The 24,223-nt window shown below is 49.0% G+C and overlaps 1 protein-coding gene across 21 annotated transcripts in view; it reads right to left on the bottom strand.

Moving 5' to 3' along the window:
* Positions 1 to 16,829, bottom strand: part of CUX1 (cut like homeobox 1) — a 472,906-nt gene extending 456,077 nt beyond the window's left edge. For 11 of the 21 annotated variants that reach the window (XM_045387933.3, XM_074034615.1, XM_074034616.1 and 8 more), the window contains exon 1: positions 15,159 to 16,090. In XM_045387933.3, coding sequence (XP_045243868.2) covers positions 15,159 to 15,488 — 330 coding nt within the window. In that variant the 5' untranslated portion in view covers positions 15,489 to 16,090. Of the gene's footprint in view, positions 1 to 15,158; positions 16,091 to 16,743 lie in introns of those variants that run through there. The other 10 variants (XM_045387934.2, XM_045387935.2, XM_045387936.2 and 7 more) reach the window with 1 other exon arrangement.
* Between the last annotated feature and the right edge of the window lie 7,394 nt (positions 16,830 to 24,223).

The raw sequence follows: 24,223 nt of genomic DNA, 5'->3' as shown, positions 1-24,223 counted from the left end.
GATGACCACACCCTCCACAGGCTGTTGCCCACCCCTGATGTTCCCCAACCTCGGTTTCTCGGACCCCTCTGGATGCCTGCGGAAATGCCACTCACCCAGCCCCATCTCTCCCATCACCCCTCAGTGGTCCTTGCCTGAAATGCCAGGGCCAGGCACACTGAGTCTGGCACAGCCACAGCCTGGCATCCTCTCGCCAGGCTATGATTACCGCATCCTCCTGGTTCCATTATCATCCCTCCCCCTCACTCTAGCCTGCCTTTCATGTGGGGCTTGCAGAAGGATCCTCCGAGACACACCCCAACAACTGAACTGTCCCTCTTCAGTTTAAAAATCAGGGCTAGGTGTGGCGGCTCAGGCGTGGAATCCCAGCGCTTTGGGAGGCTAAGGCAGGAGGATTGCCTGAGGCCAGGAGTTCAAGACCAGGCTGGGCAACACAGTGAGACCCCCATCTCTACAAAAAATACAAAAAAGTTAGCCTGGCATGGTGGCACATGCCCATAATCCCAGCTACTCGGGAACCTGAGGTGGGAGGATTGCTTCAGCCCAGGAGGTCAAAGCTGCAGTGAGCTATGATCACACCACTGTACTGGAGCCTGAGTGACAGAGTGAGACTCTGGCTCTAAATAATAATAACAATAATAATACTCTGTTATTTCTCAGAGCCTTCAGAAGACAGAAGTGACTCTGTGGGGCTTTGCTCTATCTGTCCTTCTCTATCTGTTCCCAGGCCACCAGGTACCCAAGCTATACAGGTCACTTATTCCTGGCCTTTGTTTTCCATCCCCCTTGCAAGAATGTCAGTTCCAGCCAGGCGTGGTGGCTCACACCTGTAAACTCAGCACTTTGGGATGCCGAGGTGGGCAGATCACCTGAGGTCAGGAGTTGGAGACCAGCCTGGCCAACATAGCAAAACCCTGCCTCTACTAAACATACAAAAAAATTAGCCAGGCATGGTGGCACGCACCTGTAATCCCAACTATTCGGGAGGCTGAGACAGGAGAATCGCTTGAACCCAGGAGGCAGAGGTTGCAGTGAGCCGAGATTGCACCACTGCACTTCAGCCTAGATGACAAAGCAAGACTCCATCTCAAAAAAAAAAAAAAAAAAAAAAGAATGTCAGTTCCTTGAAGGCAAGGATTCCCTATTGTCTGGTCACTCAATCCCTATGCTAGAATGCTGCCTGGCACACAGGAGACACTCAATAAATGCTCAACAACGGCCTAAATAAGTCTTTGGAGCAAGACAGCCAGAGTCCATCTTTCCAAACCCCTGCCCTGTCCACACAGCAGACACATCAAACCCGCTGCCATTGGACACCTCACGATACCCCATGTGTCCTGCATTCTCTGACCAACCAGCAGGCCAGGAGTGTATTTCTTTGGGTAACCCAAGGGCTTGAACAGGATCCATTCGAGTCATCAGGTACCATGGAGATGTGCTCAGACACAAATGGATGCATGGCCCCAACAGCCTATGAGAAAAATGAGTCACCCCGAAATATACAGAACTGCCAACAACTTCACTCGAATGTGCTGTGTTATTTCTGAGACCAGTGCACATTTTTGCATATTTTCTCTTTAAATTTATAATTTTTTAACAAAACAAAGTCCATCATTACAAAAAAATCAGCATGCAAGAGTTATCTGGGCCAGGCGCAGTGGCTCATGCTTATATAATCCCGGCACTTTGGGAGGCTGAGGCAGGAGGATCACTTGAGCCCAGGAGTTTGAGACCAGTCTGGCCAACATAATAAGACCCTGTCTATAGAAAAATATGTAAAAAAAATTAGCCAGGCATGGTGGGGCGCACCTGTGGTCCCAGCTACAAGGGAGGCTGAGGCAGGAGGATCACTTGTGCCTGGGAGTTCGAGGCTGCAGAGAGCTATGATCCCACCCCTGCAGTCCGCAACAGATCAAGACTCTGTCTCAAAACAACAACCAAAGCATCTGAATCCAGAGTGGCCCAAAACCTCAGTTTTCCAGTCCAGTGATAATTCCCCGAGGGAAAGAAGCTAAGATCTCAGGGATGTCGCTGTGACCAGGCTGTTTATCTCAGGCCAGTTGGTCAATGGTACATGTCTTATGAAGTCAGTCTCAGAAAACACACGCCCAACATCCCGTGTAGCTCAGAACAGAAGCTTGCGTGGTGGGTGCTGCTGACCATGTCAGGAGATCTGCATGGATTTGAGTGCGATATCACCGCAGGGGCTACATCAACCAGTTTCCCAGGGGCTTGGAGAGTGGGGATCTGGTCTTGACCGCCACAGGGTTAAGTACAGGGATCAGTATCTATGGGCAATTCACTCCCCAGCACCCAGGGGCACAGCCCCTGCATCTCAGAGGAAAGTCCTGTAAAGAGACGCTCCATCCAGCATTCACCAAACCACCCACAGACAGGGCAGGCCTCTCCTCTGGGCCCGTCGGGCCCCATGGCCAGGCCTCTCTCCTAACAGCTCCCCAAAATGCTTCCAACAAACTTGCTTCAGGCAAGGAAGGACTGGGTATCTGAGGATAGCGAGTAATGCAATAGGGGGGCTCCTTGCAGCCCCAGCCACAGCCGTATCCCAACTATCAGATGAAGTTTGCTAACAGGAATGACGGGGCAGCCGTGATTCTATCATCAGATGACCCTTCTCTGCGGGGCTGAGTTTGAAGTCTACGGACAGGGCAAGGCTCCAGCCAGGCCTCCCCGAGAAAGTGCTCCCCTCAAGCCCACCCACCCCGGCCCCATTTCCATCCCCAGCTGCTCACTGCTAAGTGACCCACACCCAGCCAAGTTCATCTTGGGCAGCCCCGGAGAAGAGGTCCCTTCTGAGTCCCCCAGTGACCCCACTGCTTCGGCTGAGGGCTGCCTAGGGAACAGCGCAGGTTGGGAGGAAAAACACGCCTGGAGCTCGGCAAAGGCCAGGATATAACCCCGACTCCCGGCTTCTCACCTATGGCAGGTACGCAGCTCCACAGGGCTGTCATGCAAGTAACATGAAATAAACCAAGAGCCTAAGCCCGCGCCTGCCCGCTGTCCGTTCGCATGAAACCATTACCGTTAGTGCACAAAAACATAAAAATACAAAATAAAAATAGAAAAGCTCCTGTCTTGTCACCAGTGGATGTAAAACTGGATACGGTATGTGGAATCCAATCCTACAAGCAACATTCTCTCTCCACTGCTCCTTTTGCTGAAACATCAAGCCGTCCTCCCTCCAGTACAGGGAAAGTCAAGACAAAGGGGTGCTGTGCCAGTTCAAATTAATTCTTCACCCCACCCCACCCCAAATGATGCAAAGCTCTCCAGCACCAGCCAACACTCCAACAAAATCCTCCCTGGGCTTCAAACTCCAGGTTTCAACTCATCTTCCAGACTTCGGCACCCACTTTTCCACTGAGCTAAAAGCCTCCTTTTCCCCAGGGACTCAACCCCTGGAATTACCTACCAGTCCCCCAAATCCCCCATATCCCAAAGGGGACACACCCCCTCCCCCTGCCTCGGGTGGTTCCTCTCCCTCCGCCCTGTCCCTGCAGATGCTAAGCCCACCTCCCATCAGCCACCCGCACTGGGCCTGGGCATCCTGCCTCTCTAAGTCCTCCTCTCCCAGCCCTCACTTCCCCAAATCCAAGCAAATGCTTCTGCAGCCAGACAGTGACGTCACCTCTACAAAAATATCCTAGGTACTTTCTTTGACTAAATGAAGTGGCCACAAAGCACGCAGGCCTATGAGGCCCACTGCTCTGAAGTGGGGCTGACCCGGAGTGGGGAGTGCCTTTGCCCAGACACAGGCCACAGGCCAGACCCATGGGACAGGGTTTGGGGGATAAGGCAGACGTGAGACATTCCTCCGATGCTGACACCCAAGTCTCTGTGTTTCTTGCTGCTGGGTTTCTCTTAGACTTTTTAGGGTTTTGAGAACTACAACATGCACTTTCCCCATTCGTTCATATGGGGAAGTTTCCTCCCATTCAGGCTGTCAGCAGAGTCAAAGAACAAACCTCTGTCAAAAAGTTGTTCTGCCCAATGCTGTTTTTAAAAATACGGATCTTTTTGTGTTCTCTGTGCCACAAGTACAATTATACATATAGCTGACTCTTGAACAACACAGGTTTGAACTGTATAGGGCCACTTACACGCAGATTTTTTTTTTTTCCATAGTAAAAGTGACATTGAGTGGGGCTGGGTGTGGTGGCTCCCGCCCGTCATCCCAGCACTTTGGGAGGCCGAGGAGGACGGATCACCTGAGGTCAGGAGATTGAGACCAACCTGGCCAACATGGTGAAACCCCGTCTCTACTACAAAAATTAGCCGGGTGTAGTGGCAGGTGCCTGTAGTCCCAGCTACTCAGGAGGCTGAGGTAGGAGAGTCACTTGAACCTGGGAGGCAGAGGTTGCAGTGAGTTGAGATCCGCCACTGCACTCCAGCCTGGGTGACAGGGTAAAACTTCACCTCAAAAAAAAAAAAAGTTACACTGATTGGGCCTGCTTCTCCTGACTCCGCCTCCACCTGCTCCAGCCCTTCCGTCTCCACCACCCTGTAACAGCAAGACTGACCCCTCCTCTTCCTCCTCAGACTCCTCAATGTGAAGGCAAAGAGGATGAGGACCTTTAGGATGATCCACTTCTACTTTCTGATTAGTAAATATATTATCTCTTCCTTATGATATTCTTAATAACATTTTCTTTTCTCTAGCTTACTTCATTCTAAGAATACAGTATATCATACATATAACATACAAAATACATGTTAATCAAGCAACTGTTTATGTTATCGGTAAGGCTTCCTATCAGCGGTAGGCTATTAGTAATTAAGTTTTTGGGGAATCAAAAGTTTCATGTGGGCATGGTGGCTCATGCCTATAATCTCAGCAGTTTAGGAGACCGGGACAGGAGGATTACTTGAACCCAGGAGCTCAAGACCAGCCTGGGCAACAAAGCAAGACCCTGTCTCTAAAAAAAATAAAAATAAAAATTAGCCAGGCATGCTGATGAGTGTCTGTAGTCCCAGCTACTGGGAGGCTGATATGGGAGGACTGCTTGAGCCCGGGAGGTCCAGGCTGCAGTCAGCTATGATTATGTCACTGCACTCTAACCTGGGTGACAGAGTGAGACCCTATCTGAAAAGGAGAGGGGACGGGAGGGGACGGGAGAGGAGAAATAAAAAGTTATACATGGATTTTTGACTGTGCAGGCGGGGTGTGGGGGGAATGGGAGAAGGGATCAGCCCCTAACCCCCATGTTGTTCAAGGGTAAGCTGTATTTTAACCAACACTTATGCTACTTTGCAAAGAAAGATAACCTTAATGAGACCGAAAAAGTAACACTTACGTTACTTTGCACAGAAAGATAATTAATGGGACTGAAAAAGAAATGTCTATTCCATAGGTGTACCTATCAGTAGCTTTCAAAACACAGTCATTTTGGCCGGACGCAGTTGCTCACGCCTGTAATCCCAGCACTTTGGGAGGCCAAGGTGGACGGATCATGAGATCAGGAGACCGAGACCAACCTGGTTAACACGGTGAAACCCCATCTCTACTAAAAATACAAACAAAAACAACTAGCTGGGCGTGGAGGAAGGCGCCTGTAGTCCCAGCTACTCGGGAGGCTGAGAGGCAGGAGAATGGCGTGAACCCGGGAGGCGAAGCTTGCAGTGAGCAGAGATCGCGCCACTGCACTCCAGCCTGGGTGACAGAGCGAGACTCCGTCTCAAAAAACAAACAAACAAACAAAAATCACAGCTGTTTTACTATAATCTACCTGCTTTCACAATATTAAAAAAAAAAAAAATTAATTTTGCATTCTTCGGCCGGGCGCGGTGGCTCAAGCCTGTAATCCCAGCACTTTGGGAGGCCGAGATGGGCGGATCACGAGGTCAGGAGATCGAGACCATCCTGGCTAACACGTTGAAACCCCATCTCTACTCAAAAAAATACAAAAAACTAGCCGGGCGATGTGGCGGGCGCCTGTAGTACCAGCTACTCAGGAGGCTGAGGCAGGAGAATGGTGTAAACCCGGGAGACGGAGCTTGCAGTGAGCTGAGATCCGGCCACTGTACTCCAGCCTGGGCGACAGAGCCAGACTCGGTCTCAAAAAAAAAAAAAAAAAAAATTTTGCATTCTTAACCAGTTGAATGAGTCCTAAATTGAACACATAAGGTAGAGAGTGGGGGCCTGGGTGGCGGATGGTTGTGGTGGGTACACAAGGAATAATCAGGGCAGAGGGAGGGAACCCAAGCCCACAGGGGAGCCCTAGAGATCCCTGGCCACCCCACAACGGTTCTGCTGGAAAGCCCTCTCTCCCACACCTCCCCAAGCGCACAGAGCTCAGTGGGCGCCCCCTGCCCACGCCCTGACCTGTCTTCCAAGCGCTTCCTGCAGCCTTCCCAGAGGCTCAGACACACACAGCTCCATCCATCCCAGCCTTGTCCTGCCGGTCCTGTCCACCCCTCTGGGCGGGAAGCCAATGCTATTTTAAGTCTCCAACACCACTGCCGGGCACACAGGGGCGAAAGGAAAAGAAATGCATGAAATAGGATTGAAGGCCTGGCACAGTGGTTCACACCTGTAATCCCAGCACTTTAGGAGGCCAAGGAGGGAGGATCACTGGAGCCCAGGAGTTTGAGACCAGCCTGGGGAACATGGCAAAACCCCGTCTCTACAAAAAAAAAAAAAAAGAAAGAAAAATCAGCCAGGCGTGGTGGTGCGTGCCTATAGTCCCAGCTACCCAGGAGGCTAAGGTGGGAGGATTGCTTGAGCCTGGGAGGTCAAGGCTTCAGTGAGCTATGATCTCACCACTGCACTCCAGCCGGGGCAACAGAGCAAGACCCTGCCTCAAAAAATCAAAAACAAAAAACCAAAAAAATTCTGAAATAGGCTCGAAGCTCAGATGTAGAGAGGGAGGAGGAGGGAGCTCCCCCAAATATGCAAGATCCTGGAGTCATTCTAGCTAGGATGGAAAAGGTTTAGGTGGGGCAGAAAGGACCATCCGGGGAACTCTGCCTGCTACCCTAACGAATGTGGTCTCCACTCTGTGCCAAAGTGGGCCACCGTGGATGTTTAAGGAGAGGAATGGCATCATGAAATCAATGGTTCGGGAAGATTAATCTGGCAGCTGCATTTATAATGGATTGCGACCTGTTTTGAATGGGCAGTTTTAAAACAAGCAAAAGACGACGCACTCAGCTCTTGTGTGTTAGAAAGACTTGGCTCTCACACACAATAAGCAGCCCCCAAAACTAGCTGCAAACACACACACACACACACACACACACACACACACACACACACACAAGATTTCATTAAGGTATCAGGGCGTTTTAAGATGACAGCATAATTATATACCAACACAGAGCCATGTAAAACAATCGCAAACTACTTCTTACTCCCCTGACAATGACATTCAACCATAATTGGCAATATCCTTCCTCTCCCAGTCCCACATCGATGCTGACAAACTGTGGGACCAGGGCTGAGGACCAGGTGGAGGAGAAGAGATGACCAAGACTTCCCTCTGGGATGGCCAGCTCCGGGTGGTGGCTTTACGACTCTGTAGCACAGTTCTCCAAGGGCCCCAGCCACCTCGTGGTCCTCCAAGCTCACCGGTGACTACAGACTCCTGGATCCCATGGAGCAGAAACCTGAACTTGTCTCCCACTTGGCTGAGTGACGAGACGGCAAACGTGACTGTGTAAGCAACGAGTTGAGATACAGCTGAAATAAAGCAATTCTGGTAAATGAATGTTTCTATGCTGGTTTAAACACATGCTCCTCTGCTCTCAATTTTCTGTCTCAAACCTGTATGACTTACAACATCTCTGCTGTGTGAATAGGAAGCGAAGACAGGATTTACAGCTCTGGTCGTAATTTTAGCTGTAATCTCTGTATGTTGGGGACTCCAGTCCTTTTCCTTTTGAAAGGTTGGTGTTCTCTGGGTGGTTGCTGACTATGCTCTCGGCAAGGACACAGCAGAACTGTATGCAACAGAAATAATTCACTAAACCCAGGACTGCATGGGTTTAAGTTCTGGGTCAACTACCGTGGTGAAAAACAGAAAATAATATGTTTCACCATTATCTGCCACGCCTTTCAGAGTGACACAGAAATGGTGACAGGAGCCACAGAATGTTTCCAGTTCCAGAGGGAGAACGAAAGTCTTTTCCAAACCTCATCAAAAACATTACATGTATACGATTCCCTCCAGTGAGAATTTTATTTTTAATTTTCATTTACATAGTATCTTTCTTCCAAGAATCTCAAAATAATGGAGCGGTAGAAATACTTGTTTAAAAAAGAAAAAAAAAGTTGTCACAACACAGGAAGGGACAGGCTTGGTAGGGCAGGAGAAGGGCGAGAAGTGATAGGCTGTCCAGACAGCAAGGGCTCCAGCTAACACCCGGAGGCTAGGCTGAGGGCAGCTCCCAGCCAGCCCTTCCCTCAACACAGCCTATGGCTTTACCGGTGCTCACAGCTTCAGGCTCTTCAAGACAAAGATTAACCTTTGGTATCATCTGCTACCTTTTATCAAATTATTTTTTATCTAAATAATCATTTCTTCCCTAGAAACAGGAGGGGAAAGTGGCAATAAGCCAGAGAAACTTACAGGCCCAAAAGAACAACTCAACAAAGATGTCTGAAAAGAGTGGAGGCGGGCACAGTAGCTCACACTTGTAATCCCACCACTTTGGGAGGCCGAAGTGGGTGGATTGCTTGAGGTCAGGAGTTTGAAACCAGCCTGGCCAACATGGTGAAACCCTGTCTCTACTAAAAACACAAAAATTAGCCGGGCACGGTGGTGCACGCCTGTAATCCCAGCTACTCAGGGGGCTGAGGCACAAGAATCACTTGAACCCGGGAGGTGGAGGTTGTGGTGAGCGGAGTTTGTGCCGCTACATTCCAGGCTGGGTGACAGAGTGAGACTCCATCTCAAAAAATAAAATAAAAAGAGTTGATATTCGTTCTGTCTTTTTTTTTTTTTTTTTTTTTTTTTTGAGACGGAGTCTCGCTCTGTTGCCCAGGCTGGAGTGCAGTGGCGCGATCTCGGCTCACTGCAAGCTCCGCCTCCCGGGTTCACGCCATTCTCCTGCCTCAGCCTCCCGAGTAGCTGGGACTACAGGCGCCCACAACCGCGCCCGGCTAATTTTTTGTATTTTTAGTAGAGACGGGGTTTCACCGTGGTCTCGATCTCCTGACCTTGTGATCCGCCCGCCTCGGCCTCCCAAAGTGCTGGGATTACAGGCGTGAGCCACCGCGCCTGGCCCGTTCTGTCTTAAAGACATAAAACTATGTTAGAGAAAATAAAATCGTGGCAACTCATTAGGGAGAAAGTACCAGTTTAAGAAAAATTGTCTTGCTTTTGGGGAGAAATGGAAAGAAGCTTTTGTGTTGCGTTTTGTTTTTCGGTTTGGTTTGGTTTGGTTTTTTCATATGCTGGGTGGACAGGATCTGAATGTCTCACATTTAACAAAAAGCTGTCAACACCCAGATAAATCTTTAATGACGGTACGACAGGCATTCTATTTCTCACTGTTTCGCAATACTCACTTAAGAAAGAGCTAATTTGTCAATTTGTTTTTCCCTTAACCAAACTCGGAACACCTCATAACCCGTGGTTCACTTTAAAAAAAAAAAAAGTTAACTGCATTTCCTTATTGAATAAACACAGCCCAATAGAAAGGTATCTGTAAGAAAACAAGCAGTGTGCCAGTATCTACTCAAAGTAACGCCAAGGAAGAACAAGCCACTTCCCTGGTGTTTCAGAGTAAGCTCTGTTAATTTCCTCCATCGTTAACTGCATCAATCACACAGTCCAGACCATCCCAGATTTCAAGCTTCGGCTGATGGAGTCGGCCGGGGCCCTTTCCACTCTGGCAGGTCCTGTGCTTTATAAAGGTTTGGACTCCTTATTGGGCTCATTTTCACAAAGGTTTTCATGAAAGGAAGCAGAACCAAGTCAGTTTCACTTACTGTGAAACTCCTGGCTGGCTAGTTCTTGAGTTGCTGGCTGGCAGTGTTAGTAAATCCCCGGAGGAACACTGCCATCCTTGGCTCCGTTCCAGTCACCTGTGTGATTATGTTTCTCTGTGTAGGAAGACCCTGTGGGTGGGATCTGTACCAGTCCTGCTTGTGGGGTCAGCCAGGGATTGGGCGATGAACTCTGTGGCCACAATACCTGCACTTCCCATGGCCCGGGGCTCTAATCAACACAAAATTTCTGCCAACGGTCCTGGGCCTCCTGCAGTAAGGAAATGCCGTCGGATTAAAATAAAGAAATTGACAATCTTTATTTTGTGCACTAACATCGTCCTCTCTGAATTTAATTACAACAAAATTAAAATTATTTTTATTAGAGAGGCGTTAGCTTTTTAAAGCGAAGGTTCTTGACAGGTTTTACAACAAATTAGATGTCTCTTTTTTTTTTTTCCTAAGACAGTCTCATTCTGTCACCAAGGCTGCAGTGCAGTCACGTGATCTCAACTCACTGCAACCTCTACCTCCTGGGCTCAAGCAATTCTTGTGCCTCAGCCTCCCAAGTAGCTGGGATTACGGACATGCACCACCACGCCCGGCTAATTTTTGTATTTTTAGTAGAGATGAGGTTTTGCCATGTTGGCCACGCTGGTCTCGAACTCCTGACCTCAAGTGATCTGCCCACCTCAGCCTCCCAAAGTGCTGGGATTACAGGCATGAGCCACCATGGCCGACCTTAGATGTCTTTCAAAAAGAGTGGTTCACCCTCACTGTGTCATACCTGAATAGGGCAGCACAAATGCTTTTTAAAAAACTTTTAAGTCACAAGCCAGGTGCTTCAAAGCTGTTTCACGCGCAGCACAAATGAGGGGAACAGCACAGGTTCCCCTCAGACCTGGTTCATTTCCTGCAGGGACACCTCCATCCCCGCCAGAGACCACTCTCCTCCATCAACTTTCTCAGAAGACAGCTGAGAAGCTGGACTGATTACAGCTCAGCAAATTCAAAACTGCTCGATACCAAACCTTAGCTGTCCTCAGCAGGAAAATCCAACACTGACATACCATCGAAACTTGGTTCTGAAACATATCCCAAAACCAGGGCGATCAACTGCTTTTCAAGACCACGCCTTGAAAACTAGAATGGATCAAATGACACAGACAATTCAGAGGGCCCTGCCATTAATATTTAAGAAAATATCGGCCGGGTGCGGTGGCTCACGCCTGTAATCCCAGTACTTTGGGAGGCAGAGGCAGGCGGATCATGAGGTCAGGAAATCCAGACCATCCTGGCTAACACGGTGAAACCCCGTCTCTACTAAAAATTACAAAAAACTAGCCAGGCACGGTGGCGGGCGCCTGCAGTCCCAGCTACTCGGGAGACTGAGACAGGAGAATGGCATGAACCCGGGAGGTGGAGCTTGCAGTGAGCCGAGATCGCGCCAGGGAACTCCAGCCTGGGCGACAGTGCAAGACTCCGTCTCAAATTAAAAAAAAAAAAAAAGAAAGAAAGAAAGGAAAAAGAAAATACCCTCCTCACCAAGTTAATACTTTTTTGGTTGCTGGTGAAGTTTATATTCTCTAAATGTAGAACTTTTGGGGGGGGGGCGGGGGCAAATAGTTTTTCTCTGAATCAGGGTGTAATAAAATGTACCTACATGCTCCGGTCAGTCAAGGTTCATCAAGTCAGAAATCACAAATGAATTCACAAATTCTTTGCTCTAAAAGTCATATAACAATACAGATATTAAATCGCTTGTCTAACTATGCCATTAGATTCCTTTTTCACTCCATTATCGGAGCACACACACACTTCTCCCGGCATCCAGGCATTCACAGGTATCCAGTTCCTAAAGCACCCAGCATGACTGCTTTGTCCAGGTAAGCAACAGTGGGACATAAGGAGAGACTGTGGGGCCCCTCTTCAAATAGCTTCGACAAAACGAATGGCTATAAGTGAAAAGTGTCCCTGGGCTTTGCTATAAAAAGACTCAAACATGGGATTCCAAGAATTCCACCTGTTTCCAATTAGATACCAGAATTGCTTGAGTGTTTAAGCTACATTCGCTTGCTACTTACACAAAACAATTCTTCCGGGTTTTTTGAACATTTTAAATATGTTAAAATAAGATTAAGGGTCTGGTTTAAACAATCGGAGGCAGGGAAATTTCGGTGGAAACCAAAACTCTCTCTCTGCGGCGATAACGCCGGGCTTCAGACAAAACAAAATGACAAGACAGACAAATTTCTGTCTTTGACAATTACTAATAAAAGTCACTTTTCATAGAGAGAGCAATTATATTTTTTAAAGTTACGTATTCAATAATTTTAAATCGGTCTTAAATAATTCCTACAATAACTCACGATCCTGGGTCCTGTATATTCAAATAATGGTTAGAGTTGCCTTTTATGTAGCATTTGTGTTACAATTGTTACAATTCGTCAGATATACCTGTCTGGGAAATTTACATGTGACAATTGTGTAAACTATTTGAAATGGAAGCACAGGTAGGAATTCAACCTACCTCTGTATGATTCTTCATATGATGAATTTCTCTGTTTACGAAATGTATGAGTTTTCCCCTAACAAATGTGTCCTTCCTTCATTTCACTAAAAACAGCCGTTCCTGGGGCATTACAGAGGAGCTGAAACAAATGTGGACTTTCTACTTCTAGCCTTGTTTTCTCTCCTAAGACACAGAAAGTGAGTACAGCCTCAGGAGCGGTTTTGATTGTTTACTGCTACAGGTAGACCCGGAGGGGAATTAGAAAGCACAAACTACTGTTTCTGCACAGTTCCCATATAAACCCTGATGGGTTTGTCTTAATTGTATGGCAATAGGAGACTTTTTAAATAGCCATTAAAGGTTTTAGGCTCAGCACAGTTCGCCAGACTGCATTTTTAAGGTTAGCTCAGTGGATTTAGGAGGGAAGCATTCCTGAAGGTATTGGACAATTTGGCCCTTTCAACTTTCTTAGGTTGGCTAACTACCGACAGAAGATACATGAAGCTGAGGATGTAGTCAAAGGGGTGTCTGTGGACTCAACTATACCAGGAGTTGTTGCATTAACTCACCAACTTGCATCTTTAAGAAAAAAAAGAGTTTCACATAGGAAAAAACTTAAATCAACTGCCAATGACCCCTTCCCACATCCAACCTCAAAGACACCCATATTAAAATAACCAAGAAAACAAAAGCAGAAGCAGCAGTGGTGTAATTTCTTGAACCGTTATTTTATAAAGGGTACTAGATGGGACATTTTAATTAAAATAATATACTTATTATGGTAAACAGTATTGGACAGCCAGTAACATACACGCTTCCACAACAGGGGAAAAAAAAAAGCCATCAGAAAATGGACTTTCAGCAAAACTGAAATTGTTTTTTGATTCTGAAAAAGAAGGCAACTTTTCAAATTTACTTTTGCAGAGGCTGCTTAAAGGGGAAGGCTGGACGCCATGTGGGAATAATGTCCCAAAGGGAAGACAGTCATTGGCCGGGCCCGTCCTAAAGAGTTCAAAGCTGCACTAACATAGAGTGCCATGAGCCTTAGAAAGTGTCCTCTTTACAAATATGTATTTAAAAGACAAATTTATACAACAGTGCTTTTCTTATTTAAAAAGAAAAGAAAACCTGGTTTTTACAAGTCTGAGATAGGAGAAAAAACTTGTCCAACTAGTCTTAGCAATACCAAAGCACTGAAACTTCCATACCACAAGCCTTTGGGACTAAAAAGGAAACGGAATAAAACACAATCTTCAGAAACTCTCTTCCTGAGCATGCACTCCTGTGCCAAGGCGGCAGCTTCAAGACCCAGAAAGCCGAGGGACAAGAACCTGGAGGCCCTGGCTCACTGGGTGGTTGCAGAACTGCGGAACTGCCCAACCTCACCTGGACCCACTGAAGTCTCCAACCTGGATTTGTCTCTGCTGAGACCAATCAGCCTCTTTACCCCCAGGTGGCAACCCAATCTCAGTATAAAGAGGTCTGGAAGGATGAGAAGAATCTGAAACTAATGAATTCTCTCCCAAACTGTCGTCCTATTGGTTCACTGACTATTGGTGGGAATTAACCAGACACCAACTCCAAAGGCCTCCTCACGGCCCAGAGAAAGAACCAGATTGGCCTGAGACTTGAACTTTGACATCTCCTATTCGATTGAAGTTTGCAAACCCATAGAAAATCATCTAAGGCCAAATCATTAGCAACCACCAAAAGCAAAGGAGTAAAGAGGAATGACGTTCAAATAAGCAATTTTTGTTTTGGAGTTTGGTTTTGTTTTCTTCTTAATATCCACATAAAGTGCAAGTAAAGTGACATGGAAACTTTCCATGGAGTCCTGGAGCCCTGATCCCCTGAAGAAGTAGCTAATATGGGGGACAGGATGGTTTAGAGTTCTTAAAATCTAGTAACTCTAGAAACGAAATCCATTTGGCAGGTTTGCCAGGATGCTTTAAAAAGGACACTTCATTGATATTAAGCTAGGATGTCACATTTAGGAAGAGGGAAAAATAATAATAATGTTTGTCTCTTAAAACTCCACAACGGGTTTTACAGTAAGCACAGGAATTAAATTATGGTAAAAGGGAGCTATTTTTACTAAAACAGGGTAGACCAATTTATCAAAAATGCCATTCGGCTGTGTTCATTACATCCAGGAATCTAATTTACACAATAGACACTTTGGAGTAATCTATTTTAGTCAATAAATACTCAAACTCCTTTAAGTTTTAATCTTATCGGAAATACATATTTCGCATAGTCTTCTTCCTAGTTAAGCGAGAAATTTCAGGAAATTTCATAACGACTATGACTCGGCTTTATCGTTCTTAGTAGGCAAGAGCAGAAAACAAGCATATACAATTAAAGTTGTCAGATCCCATTTAAATATGTTTTAATCCAACCCGCTTCGTTTCATACAAGCCTGCATCTCGAGTTCAGCCGCTTTGCTCCCAAAGGTATTGCTGTAGGTCACTGTCACCAGTCCTCCAGGTTAGGAAAGTTCAGTCAAGTTTACCTTCACACACACCTTAGCAGTGGGAGCAGCTGCAGTTCCCCAGGCCCTGGGGAACCCTCCTATCCCCTCCCAGAGCGCCAAGCAGTAGTGGGGCATTTTAAACCGCGGGACCCAGGCACCCCCCCCTCCACATCCCCGGTTCCCCTCGCGCCTGCAATCTCGGGACTTCTGGCCCACACGCCGCTCACCTTCAACTTGGCTCCGGCTACGCACAACATCCACCTGGCAGAGTCCCGGGGCTGTCCGGGCGCCGCGGGCGCCGAGCTGGCACGTGCGGGGCGGACCCTAAGGGCGCGCCGCTCCTCCGGGCGGGGGGTGGCAGGCGGGCACTCGCCCCCTGGGCACGGCGGCGGCTCTGGCGCGGGCCGGGGAGCCCCGGCACAGTCCCCCCGCGGCGCCGGGGACTCTGCGCGCGGACCACTGCCCAGCACGCCAGGGTCCCAACGGGCCCCCGGGGCTCTGCTTTCGAGAACCTGGCCCGAGAAGGCATCTCCGAGCGCACCCGCCGCGCGCTCCATGGCGGGCCCTGCAGGAGGGCAGAAGCCCCGAGGGGAGGCAAGGAAAGGAGCGGGCGCCGAAGATCACTGGGGGCCGCCGGAGCCCCCAGGCGCGCGGCGATCTCGGCTCGGACAGGCGGTGGGGAGGCAGCGTCCCCCGCTCGGGCACCCGGGGGAACAGCACCGGGCCTGCGCTCGGGGAAAGTTGCAGCCTCCTCCACCCGCGCCCGCACCCGGCGGTCCGGGACACCGCGACCCAGCCGCACTGCGCGCGGGGCACCCCCGCCGCCCCTCGCCAAGTTTCCCCAAAGCGCGCCCGCGGGGGTCCCCGGCCACGGAAGGACAGGTCCGCGCCACCGACACAGGCACACAAAAGAGCGGGGCGGCCGCGAGGTGTGCGGGTGGCCCCGGGGCGCTCCCCAGGACGTAAACAAACCCAGGGGTCCGCGCCGGGAGCCACACGCGGGGTGCCGGACTGGCTGCGCGGCCCGGGCCGGTGACAGCCGGGGGCGGCGGCCGGGGCCGGCCGGGGGTAGGGAGCGCGGGCGCCCGCCCGGCCACCCGCCCGCCTGGCCGGAGCCGGGCCGCGCCGCCGCCGCCGGTGGCCGCTCTGACCCTCCCCCGAGCCGGCGGCACCACAGCGCCACCAGCCCCAGCTCCGCCGCGCCGGCGGCAGTGGCGGCGGCTCCTCCTGGAGAGGCAGGCGCTTCACCCCCCGCAGCAACTCCCCACAAACTTTCCCCGGGAATACGGCGGGCCGGGGGCGCGGGGCGAGCGGGCGGGCGGGCGCCACCGCCGGGCCGCGGCCCCCTCCCGGCGCCCGCCGCAGCCCGCCCCCCGCCGCCCGCTCCCCGCTCCCCGCTCCCTGATCGCGCGCGCGCGCCCCGCGGGCCGCCGGGGCCGCCCCCTCCCCGGTCCCGCGGCGGCAACGGCGGCGGCGGCGCTGGCGGCGGCGGCGGCGGCGCGGGGCCCGGGGGGGCGCCCGGGGTGGGGGCAGACACCGGGGGCAGCGGTGGCGGCGGCGGCTCCCGGCGCCATCTTGGGCTGATCGATGAATTGAACAAAGAGGATCAATTTCCGATCAAGCGAGTGATCAATGGGGGCCGGGGAGCGGGAGGGACTCGGCCCCGACTCGGCCCCGCGGTGCCCGGCACCCCCCTCCTCCCCGCCGCCGCGGGCCCCCCGGCGGCTGGGCCAGCCCGGGGCCCCCGGCGGAGGCCGCGACCGCCCGCAGCCCCCACCCCCGGGCGCGAGGCCGAGCGCGGAGGAGCCTGACCTGCAGCTGCTGTAAATCAAAGCGCTTCCAATATTGAAACATCGATCCCACATTGGCCGCCATCTTGAGACATATTGAGACGGAGTGAGCGGCTGATAGAGAGGGGGCTGGAGTTCAGGAGCCGCCAGGAGGCAGCAGGCGGGCGGCGCCAAAACCCGGCCTGGAGCCGGCCGCCGCCGCCGCCACCGAGGACGCGGACTCCTCCTCACGGCGCCGCCGCAGCCATGGCGAGCCCGAGTCGGAGCCGGAGTCGCAGCCCCAGGGCGCGGCGGCCGCGGCCCGGCCTCGCGCGCGCGGCCGCGGCCCCTGCTCCCCCAGCCCCCCCACCCCGCTCTCCCCCTCCCCTCCGCGGGCCGGCCGGCGACCCCCGCCCCTCGGGACAACCCCCCCCACCCCAGTCTGCGGTCGCGCTGGCCACAGACCCGGCCCCGAGGGGGCGCTGGAGGGCAGCGACCGGGGTGCCCGGGCACCGCGCACCTGGGGAGGGCTGGGGGGTCCCCCACAGGGGTCGCGATCGTCCGCGGTGGCCGAGCGCAGCGCCTTCAGGGCTCCGGTCGGGGGAAACGTCTGAGCGACCCTGTAATGGTTAGTGTCCAGAGCGCAGAGACGCCGCTACCACCTGCCCCGGACCCTCCACCCGACCCCTGCGTGGCCCAGGTCCCCCGCAGCGGCGCGCGTGGGAGGCGCCCCGGCGGTGTACGGCAACGCTCTGATCCCTCTGCGCCCAACGAGGACGGGGACACCGAGACTACCAGGAACGGCGTCGCATGTTTGGAGGAGTGGAGTTGAGGGGGAAACAGCCCTGACCCTCTCAGGGGGCCGCGAGCGTGGATGCCCCACCCCCGGACCGCGGCGGTGCCAGCGTCGCACCCGAACGCACCCCAACGGCGGTGACGCTGGGGGTCCCGGCAGCCCCCATTCGCCCAAGCCGTTCCAGTTAGGCCACGACAGGAAAAGTCTGGGAGCCCAGTTCTGTGTCCCCCCGCGCCACTTCAGCGGAACAGCCGAAGAAACTTCCTGTGGTTCAGACACCTTGGTTTGTTGCAACTTCGGGCGCAGAATGTTGGAAAGTGTGGGTGCACTCACTGAAAACGGAAAGCGTGGTCCCAAGTTTACAGAAATGCTAAAATGCAAACCAAAAAATAAATTCTCTTTTGATTTCTCTCCTCGCAGAAAACTGGCGAAAACACACGTTTTGTGATCGTCATCTTTCATTGATTATACACATGTGTGACTTGGAGTTTCCAGTAGGAATACTGTACTTTGACTCTCCCGCACCTCATTGAACGAGTAATTAGTTAAAACAAGTCCCCAAATTCCTTAATCTCAGTATGCATATGTAAACAAAATCTGTATAGGATACAAAATAAAACGCGCAAGTGGAAAACAATTGCTTTTCAAGTGAGTTCGAGAGTTGGCGCAGTGAATTCGGCATTTTTGGAGGAAGAGGCTAGAAATGAAAGTCCCAAACATTTAGAGAACACGCGTGTCCCCAGGTCTTGCGCTGCTGGCCAGGGGCCTCAGTTTCCCCAAGGGGAGGCCCCTGACGTCAGCAGCGGGGTTCACTGCCTCCCCAACGCAACTTTGACTCGCCGGTGGGTGGGAGCGCGCTGGCGTCGGGGGGCACGTCGCGAGCCTCCACCCCAGATGCGGTGACGCCGCGCAGAGCAGGGCACTGCGGATCTCCGGTGGCCAAGGGCTGCCTCCGTGTGGGGCGCCCCAGCCCGCGCGCGCAGTCGGCCGGTCGCCGCGCGGTAGCTCCGACCGCACCGCCCGGTAGAGGGCAGCGGCGCCCCGACACTCGGGTCCTCGGGTCCCCGCGCACGTGCCCACCGGCGCACCGGGCCCCCGCGCCTGGCCACGCCCTGTCCCAGAGTCAGGCCCCTGGCGGGAAGCGGCATTGCCACCGCGGGACAGTCCTGTCCCGAGGAAATGCGACTTCTAAGGATGCCTCCACACTCTGGGAGGCGGTGGGGGTGGGGGGGTGCTTCCGCCTTCCCCTTGCACGTCTATTTCTGCGGTGGCAGGCAGGCGAGACCTAGGAATTGCGCTAAAGGTGGCTAGACAAATAAAATGTGCAGGGGCTTTACAAAAAAAAAAAAAAACAGAAATCCCTCCCATGAGGAAGGCTCAAGGAAGGATCAGGGAAATGGTTTGGATTTGATGCAGATGTTCTCAATCTAATTATCGTGTAGATCCCCTGGGTTTGAACCAAAAAAGTGAAATATATATGACCTGTGTAATACTCCCGAAATACATCTGGTTGGAATTCAGGATTCTGAATCCATGGCAATATTTTAGAAATAAATCTGATGACTATTAAATACCCTTGTTACATTTCTGGTTATATTTATATTATTTACATGCTAACCTGACTTAGTACAGACACACTGTATTGGATGGCCCAGCGGTTAACCTCTATTTAAATACAATTTAGATTTCTCCCACCAAAGCTTTGCGTTACATAAACCTTGTTGCTCTCTGCAGGGGGTAGGGGGGGGTTAGAATAACTTTCAGCAGCACCATAAAACGTTACTTTGTAAAAAGAAAATCATTCAAAATAAACCACTGATCAAAAGTTATCTGGGTTGAGTGAAACAGCAGAGACCTAAAAAAAGTTTTTAAAATGCACTTTATTTTTCTTGAGCAAGTATAGACACAGAATAAAAGCAAATTGTATTTATTTCCAAAGACTATTTTGTTTCTTTTTTATTGTTTCAGATTGACTTTCACCCTCACCATTGTAAAAACCCGAGTACCCACTGGCAGAGTGGATCCACAAAGCTGTGCACTGCATAAAATATTTAGAAAATATTTTATAGGTTTTAGGACCTAGATTTCCACTGGCACCTACAAAGATAATACAGTAATGGCTATGACCTCCCAGAACAGTGTGAGAGGCAGGTAAGTTCTCAAGATAAATGGCCCACTACCAAGAAATACCTCGGGCACCTGGATGCATAATTAATATTACTTAGAATGAAAAACAAGGGAAAAAAAAAATCCACAGGCATTTGGTCACTTTTCAATACTCAGGCTCTTCCTTTAGGGGATGAAATCTCACAATTTCCAAGTATATGACCAACTTGCCACCCAAGCTTTCAAAATCAAGCCCCCCGTCATCAGATGGAGGAACTGACCAAGATGATGTTTGTTCCTGACGCCTTTACATGAAATACAGCTTAGCCCCAAATAAGGTAACTAAATAATTAATATTTTAGTCCAGAATTCCTAAATTTCTTTTCTGGCCCATTTTATTTTGCCTAAAAAGTGTTAAGTAGCCACATGGGGGATGTGATAAAACTATCTAATTTAACTTGCAGAAAATTGTAAAGTGCTTTTGGGAGTTCATTCTTTCCTGTCCTCCTAACACTAGTGGATTCTCCTTTCCCTGACATCTACATATAGTTTATTAAATCTACTAAGGTTAAAAAAAAAAATTGTCCAGTTCTCCAAAATATGGGTAGATTGCTACTAAATTGGCCCTCGTTGGCAGACCCAAGAAATGCAAATGTGTCGTGTTGTTTTCTAAAGATTCAAATTTAGAAGTTGTTCTGTTATATTTCAACTAATTCCTTGAAGGAATTAACTATCAAGAATTTCTTCCACATTGAAAAATGTCTTACACTATAAGGCATTATTTTAAAAATCAATTTTCTTTACCCCACATAAGAGTCTTTTATTATGGACTCATACAATTAAGTTTCACCTAAAGTTAAGAAACTCTATCCCCAAAAAAAGTTGGGGAATAATCTGTAATTTTTACCAAGCTAGAAGGAAAATGAAAAAAACTCAGAAATCAGATATACTTCAAAGGAAAAATCAAGCGGTTCATTCTAAAACCTTAATCCATTTTCTGAATTTTTTTTTGCATCCAAACTAGAACAAGTTTCAAATAGTTTTCAACAAGAAATAATCAGAAACAATTCATAATGCTAAATGCTTACATCATAATTTATTCATAAACAAGCATAAAGATATTACTTTTGATGCATGGTATAAAGGAATAAAAAGTCTTAATAAAAAGTCAGGTGGAGAATCTTAATTTTACAAACAGAAGTTCAAAATTATATCAAGGTAGTCATTCAAGCTGCCTGAATTTGTAAATGTTTTAAATTCAGGACTAAGGCGAGACAGAAGTTTTGAGACACTTTACATTTGAAAATCCCTTTTCCTTATATCAAAAGATTATGAATAACAGAGGGAATGACTCTTTTGTCTTTGGTGACTGCCGTTTAGAATGATTTGGCATAGACTACTGGAATAAATGAAAGGAAGATTCCAGATTCTTTTTTTTTTTTTTTTTTTTTTGAGCTCAAGAAAACCAAACTACTTTTAATTGCTTTGTTTTTAAAATAATATTTTATGTTAATTATTTTTAAGTACACTATTCGCTGTACTATATGTAAATACCCACCAAATAAAAGCACACATTTTGCTACATGTAATTACATGTATAGTACATCATTCATTTCAATACCCTGAATGTATGTGTAGTTATATAATTGTACCAAAAACCTGCCCAACTTGTAAGAACAAACTACAATGATTTCTAAACAGTAGACTCCTGTTCACCACCCTTCCACCCTATCTCTGGTGACAGCATTTCTCGGTCTCCAAGCCCCTTTTGGAAATCTTCAAAGACTTCACGTCTGGCCCACCATTTCCCCCTTCTTTCCACTTCTGGACAGCATATGTTGATGACATTCACTCTAGGTATCTTTCCACGCCTCTAATGATTATGTTCTGTTCTCTCCGATTTGTCTTAAACAAAAAAAGTGTCCAGCTTGGCCTCTTAGATGGAGGTGGCTTACGCTTTGAAAATACATCTGTGGCGGAGAGGTGGCTCATGCCTGTAATACCAGCACTTTGGGAAGCCGAGGTGGGCAGATCACTTGAGATCCGGAGTTCAAGACCACCCTGGCCAACATGGTAAAACCCCGTCTCTACTAAAAATACAAAAACTAGCCGGATGTGGTGGTACGTGCCTGTAATCCTAGCTACTTGGGAGGCTAAGGCAGAAGAATTGCTTGAACCCGGGAGGCAGAGGTCGCAGTGAGCCAAGGTCACACCACTGCATTCTGCCTGGGTGACAGAGTGAGACTCCGTCTCAAAAAAAAAAAAAAGAAAGAAAGAAAGAAAGAAAGAAAGAAAACAAAAGAAGAAAATACATCAAGCTTAATGGACTCGACTCCTCCTTGCTTTGGGACATCCAAGTTTCTAAGAGACCTGGAGCTTTTGTTATCAAACAAGCTTCCAAAGCCCATCTCACCAGCCACTGACCTGTGGCTGCAATCTCTTTCTTACCAAATTTATATTCTACTATAAATTTGGTTTTCTTTTCTCTTATTTTAATTTATTTTATTTTATTATTTATTTACTTTTTGAGACAGAGTCTCACTCTGTCGCCCAGGCAACAGTGAGTGGCGCCATCTCCACTCCCAGGTTCAAGCGATTCTCCCACCTCAGCCTCTGGAGTAGCTGGGACTACAGGCGTGCGCCACCAGGCCTGGCTAATTCTTACACTTTTAGTAGAGATGGGGTTTCACCATGTTGGCCAGGCAGGTCTGGAACTCCTGGTCTCAGGTGATCCGCCTGCCTCAGCCTCCCAAAGTGCTGGGATTACTGGCATGAGCCACTGCGCCCAGCCTCTTTTCTTTATTTTTTGAGACACAGTTGTACTCTGTAGTCCAGGCTGGAGTGCAGAGGCACCATCATGGCTCACTGTGGCCTCAATCTGCTGGGCTGAGACCACAGGCATGTGCCACCAGGCCTGGCTATTTTTTTCTTCTTTTTTTGTACAGAGTTTCCCAGGCTGGTCTCCAACTCCCAGTCTCCAGGGATCCTCCCACCTCGGCCTCCCAAAGTGCTGGAATTCCCAAGCGTGAGCCACCACACCCGGGCCTACATTTTCTTGATATTTCGAGTTTATTCGAATATCAAATCTTACTTTTCCTTTTGTATCTCCCCCACATCATGAGACTCCCACATAGATGTCATATTACCCATTTCCTGTACACAATTAAAATAAATGCCATCCTCTATGACTCTCACTGATGTCATTGCTGAATCACTAGAAATTAATAGGGTAACAGTAGCTTGAAAGGGTTTGAGATATGTAAAACACTATATAAATATTATTATTAACTTGCTTAATGTAAAGTTCAAGTTCTGTGCTCAGACTTATACTAATTTCTTTGCTTTCCTCCTGGGAGATACGAACCATGTGCATTTTATTTACATTGAGCTTTCATTATTAATATTGCTCTGTTATAACATAAGTTTGCCATCTAATATTTTAAACAACAAATATGTCCCTGGTGCTAGGCCACGTAGGGTATAGACATGGGTTGGGTTTTTTTTTTTTTTTTTCCTGTTCTATTCATCATACAAAGCAAAATATTTTTCTACACCCTCTTTCATGACACATCTCCACAGTTATACAGTTGGTGTTGAATGAAGATTTGTTTTCATGAAATGTAATTAGATTTTCTTTTGTCATAAGCACTGTCGGATTGTATATTATTTTTTTCCTGAGTAAGTGTGGTTTGCAAGATTTTGAAAGCTTGTTCCGGCCAGGCGCGGTAGCTCATGCCTGTAATCCCAGCACTTTGGGAGGCCGAGGTGGGTGGATCACCTGAGGTCAGGAGTTCCAGACCAACCTGGGCAACATGGTGAAACTTCGTCTCTACTAAATATACAAAAATTAGCTGGGCATGGTGGCGGGCGCCTGCCTGTAGTCCCAGCTGCTCGGGAGGCTGAGGCAGGAGACTCGCTTGAACCCGGGAAGTGGAGGTTGCAGTGAGCTGAGATCGCGCCATAGCACTTCAGCCTGGGTGACAAGAGCAAAACTCTGACTTAAAAAAAAAAAAAAAAAAAAGAAGAGAAAGGTTGTTCCCCTGGAAAATAGGAAATAGAAAAGCTCGTATTTCTAGCAGGAATAGAAAACTTTTTCATTCCCTCAAGTTCTATGCACGTGAAATATTTGATGTAGTGTCAGTTTTTGAGAGTCTGTATTATAGTATCTTTAAAGGTTTATGAAGCTAGCTTTAACCAGGGTAGAATCTCAGGGGATGTCAACATTTTGTTTTTGTGTGAGAGAGGTGAATGGCAGAAGGAAGAAGTGAGGAAAGTAGGCCTCGACTCTAGGACTTACTTTTTCTTATTAAAATATTCACCCACACACACAGGCACACACACTTGTATAATTTGAAAAGCCTATGTGGGCCTGGCACGGTAGCTCACGCTTATAATCTCAGCACTTTGGGAGGCCGAGGTGGGCGGATCACTTCAGGTCAGGACTTCAAGACCAGTATGGCCAACATGGTGAAACCCCGTCTCTACTAAAAATACAAAAATTAGGCCGGGCGCGGTGCCTCACGCCTGTAATCCCAGCACTTTGGGAGGCCGAGGCGGACAGATCACGAGGTCAGCTAACAAGGTGAAACCCTGTCTCTACTAAAAATACAAAAATTATCCG

The sequence above is a fragment of the Macaca fascicularis genome, chromosome 3 (assembly GCF_037993035.2).
Source record: "Macaca fascicularis isolate 582-1 chromosome 3, T2T-MFA8v1.1".
NCBI classification, from domain to species: domain Eukaryota; kingdom Metazoa; phylum Chordata; class Mammalia; order Primates; family Cercopithecidae; genus Macaca; species Macaca fascicularis.
This window is presented reverse-complemented; position numbering and strand designations above follow the sequence as displayed.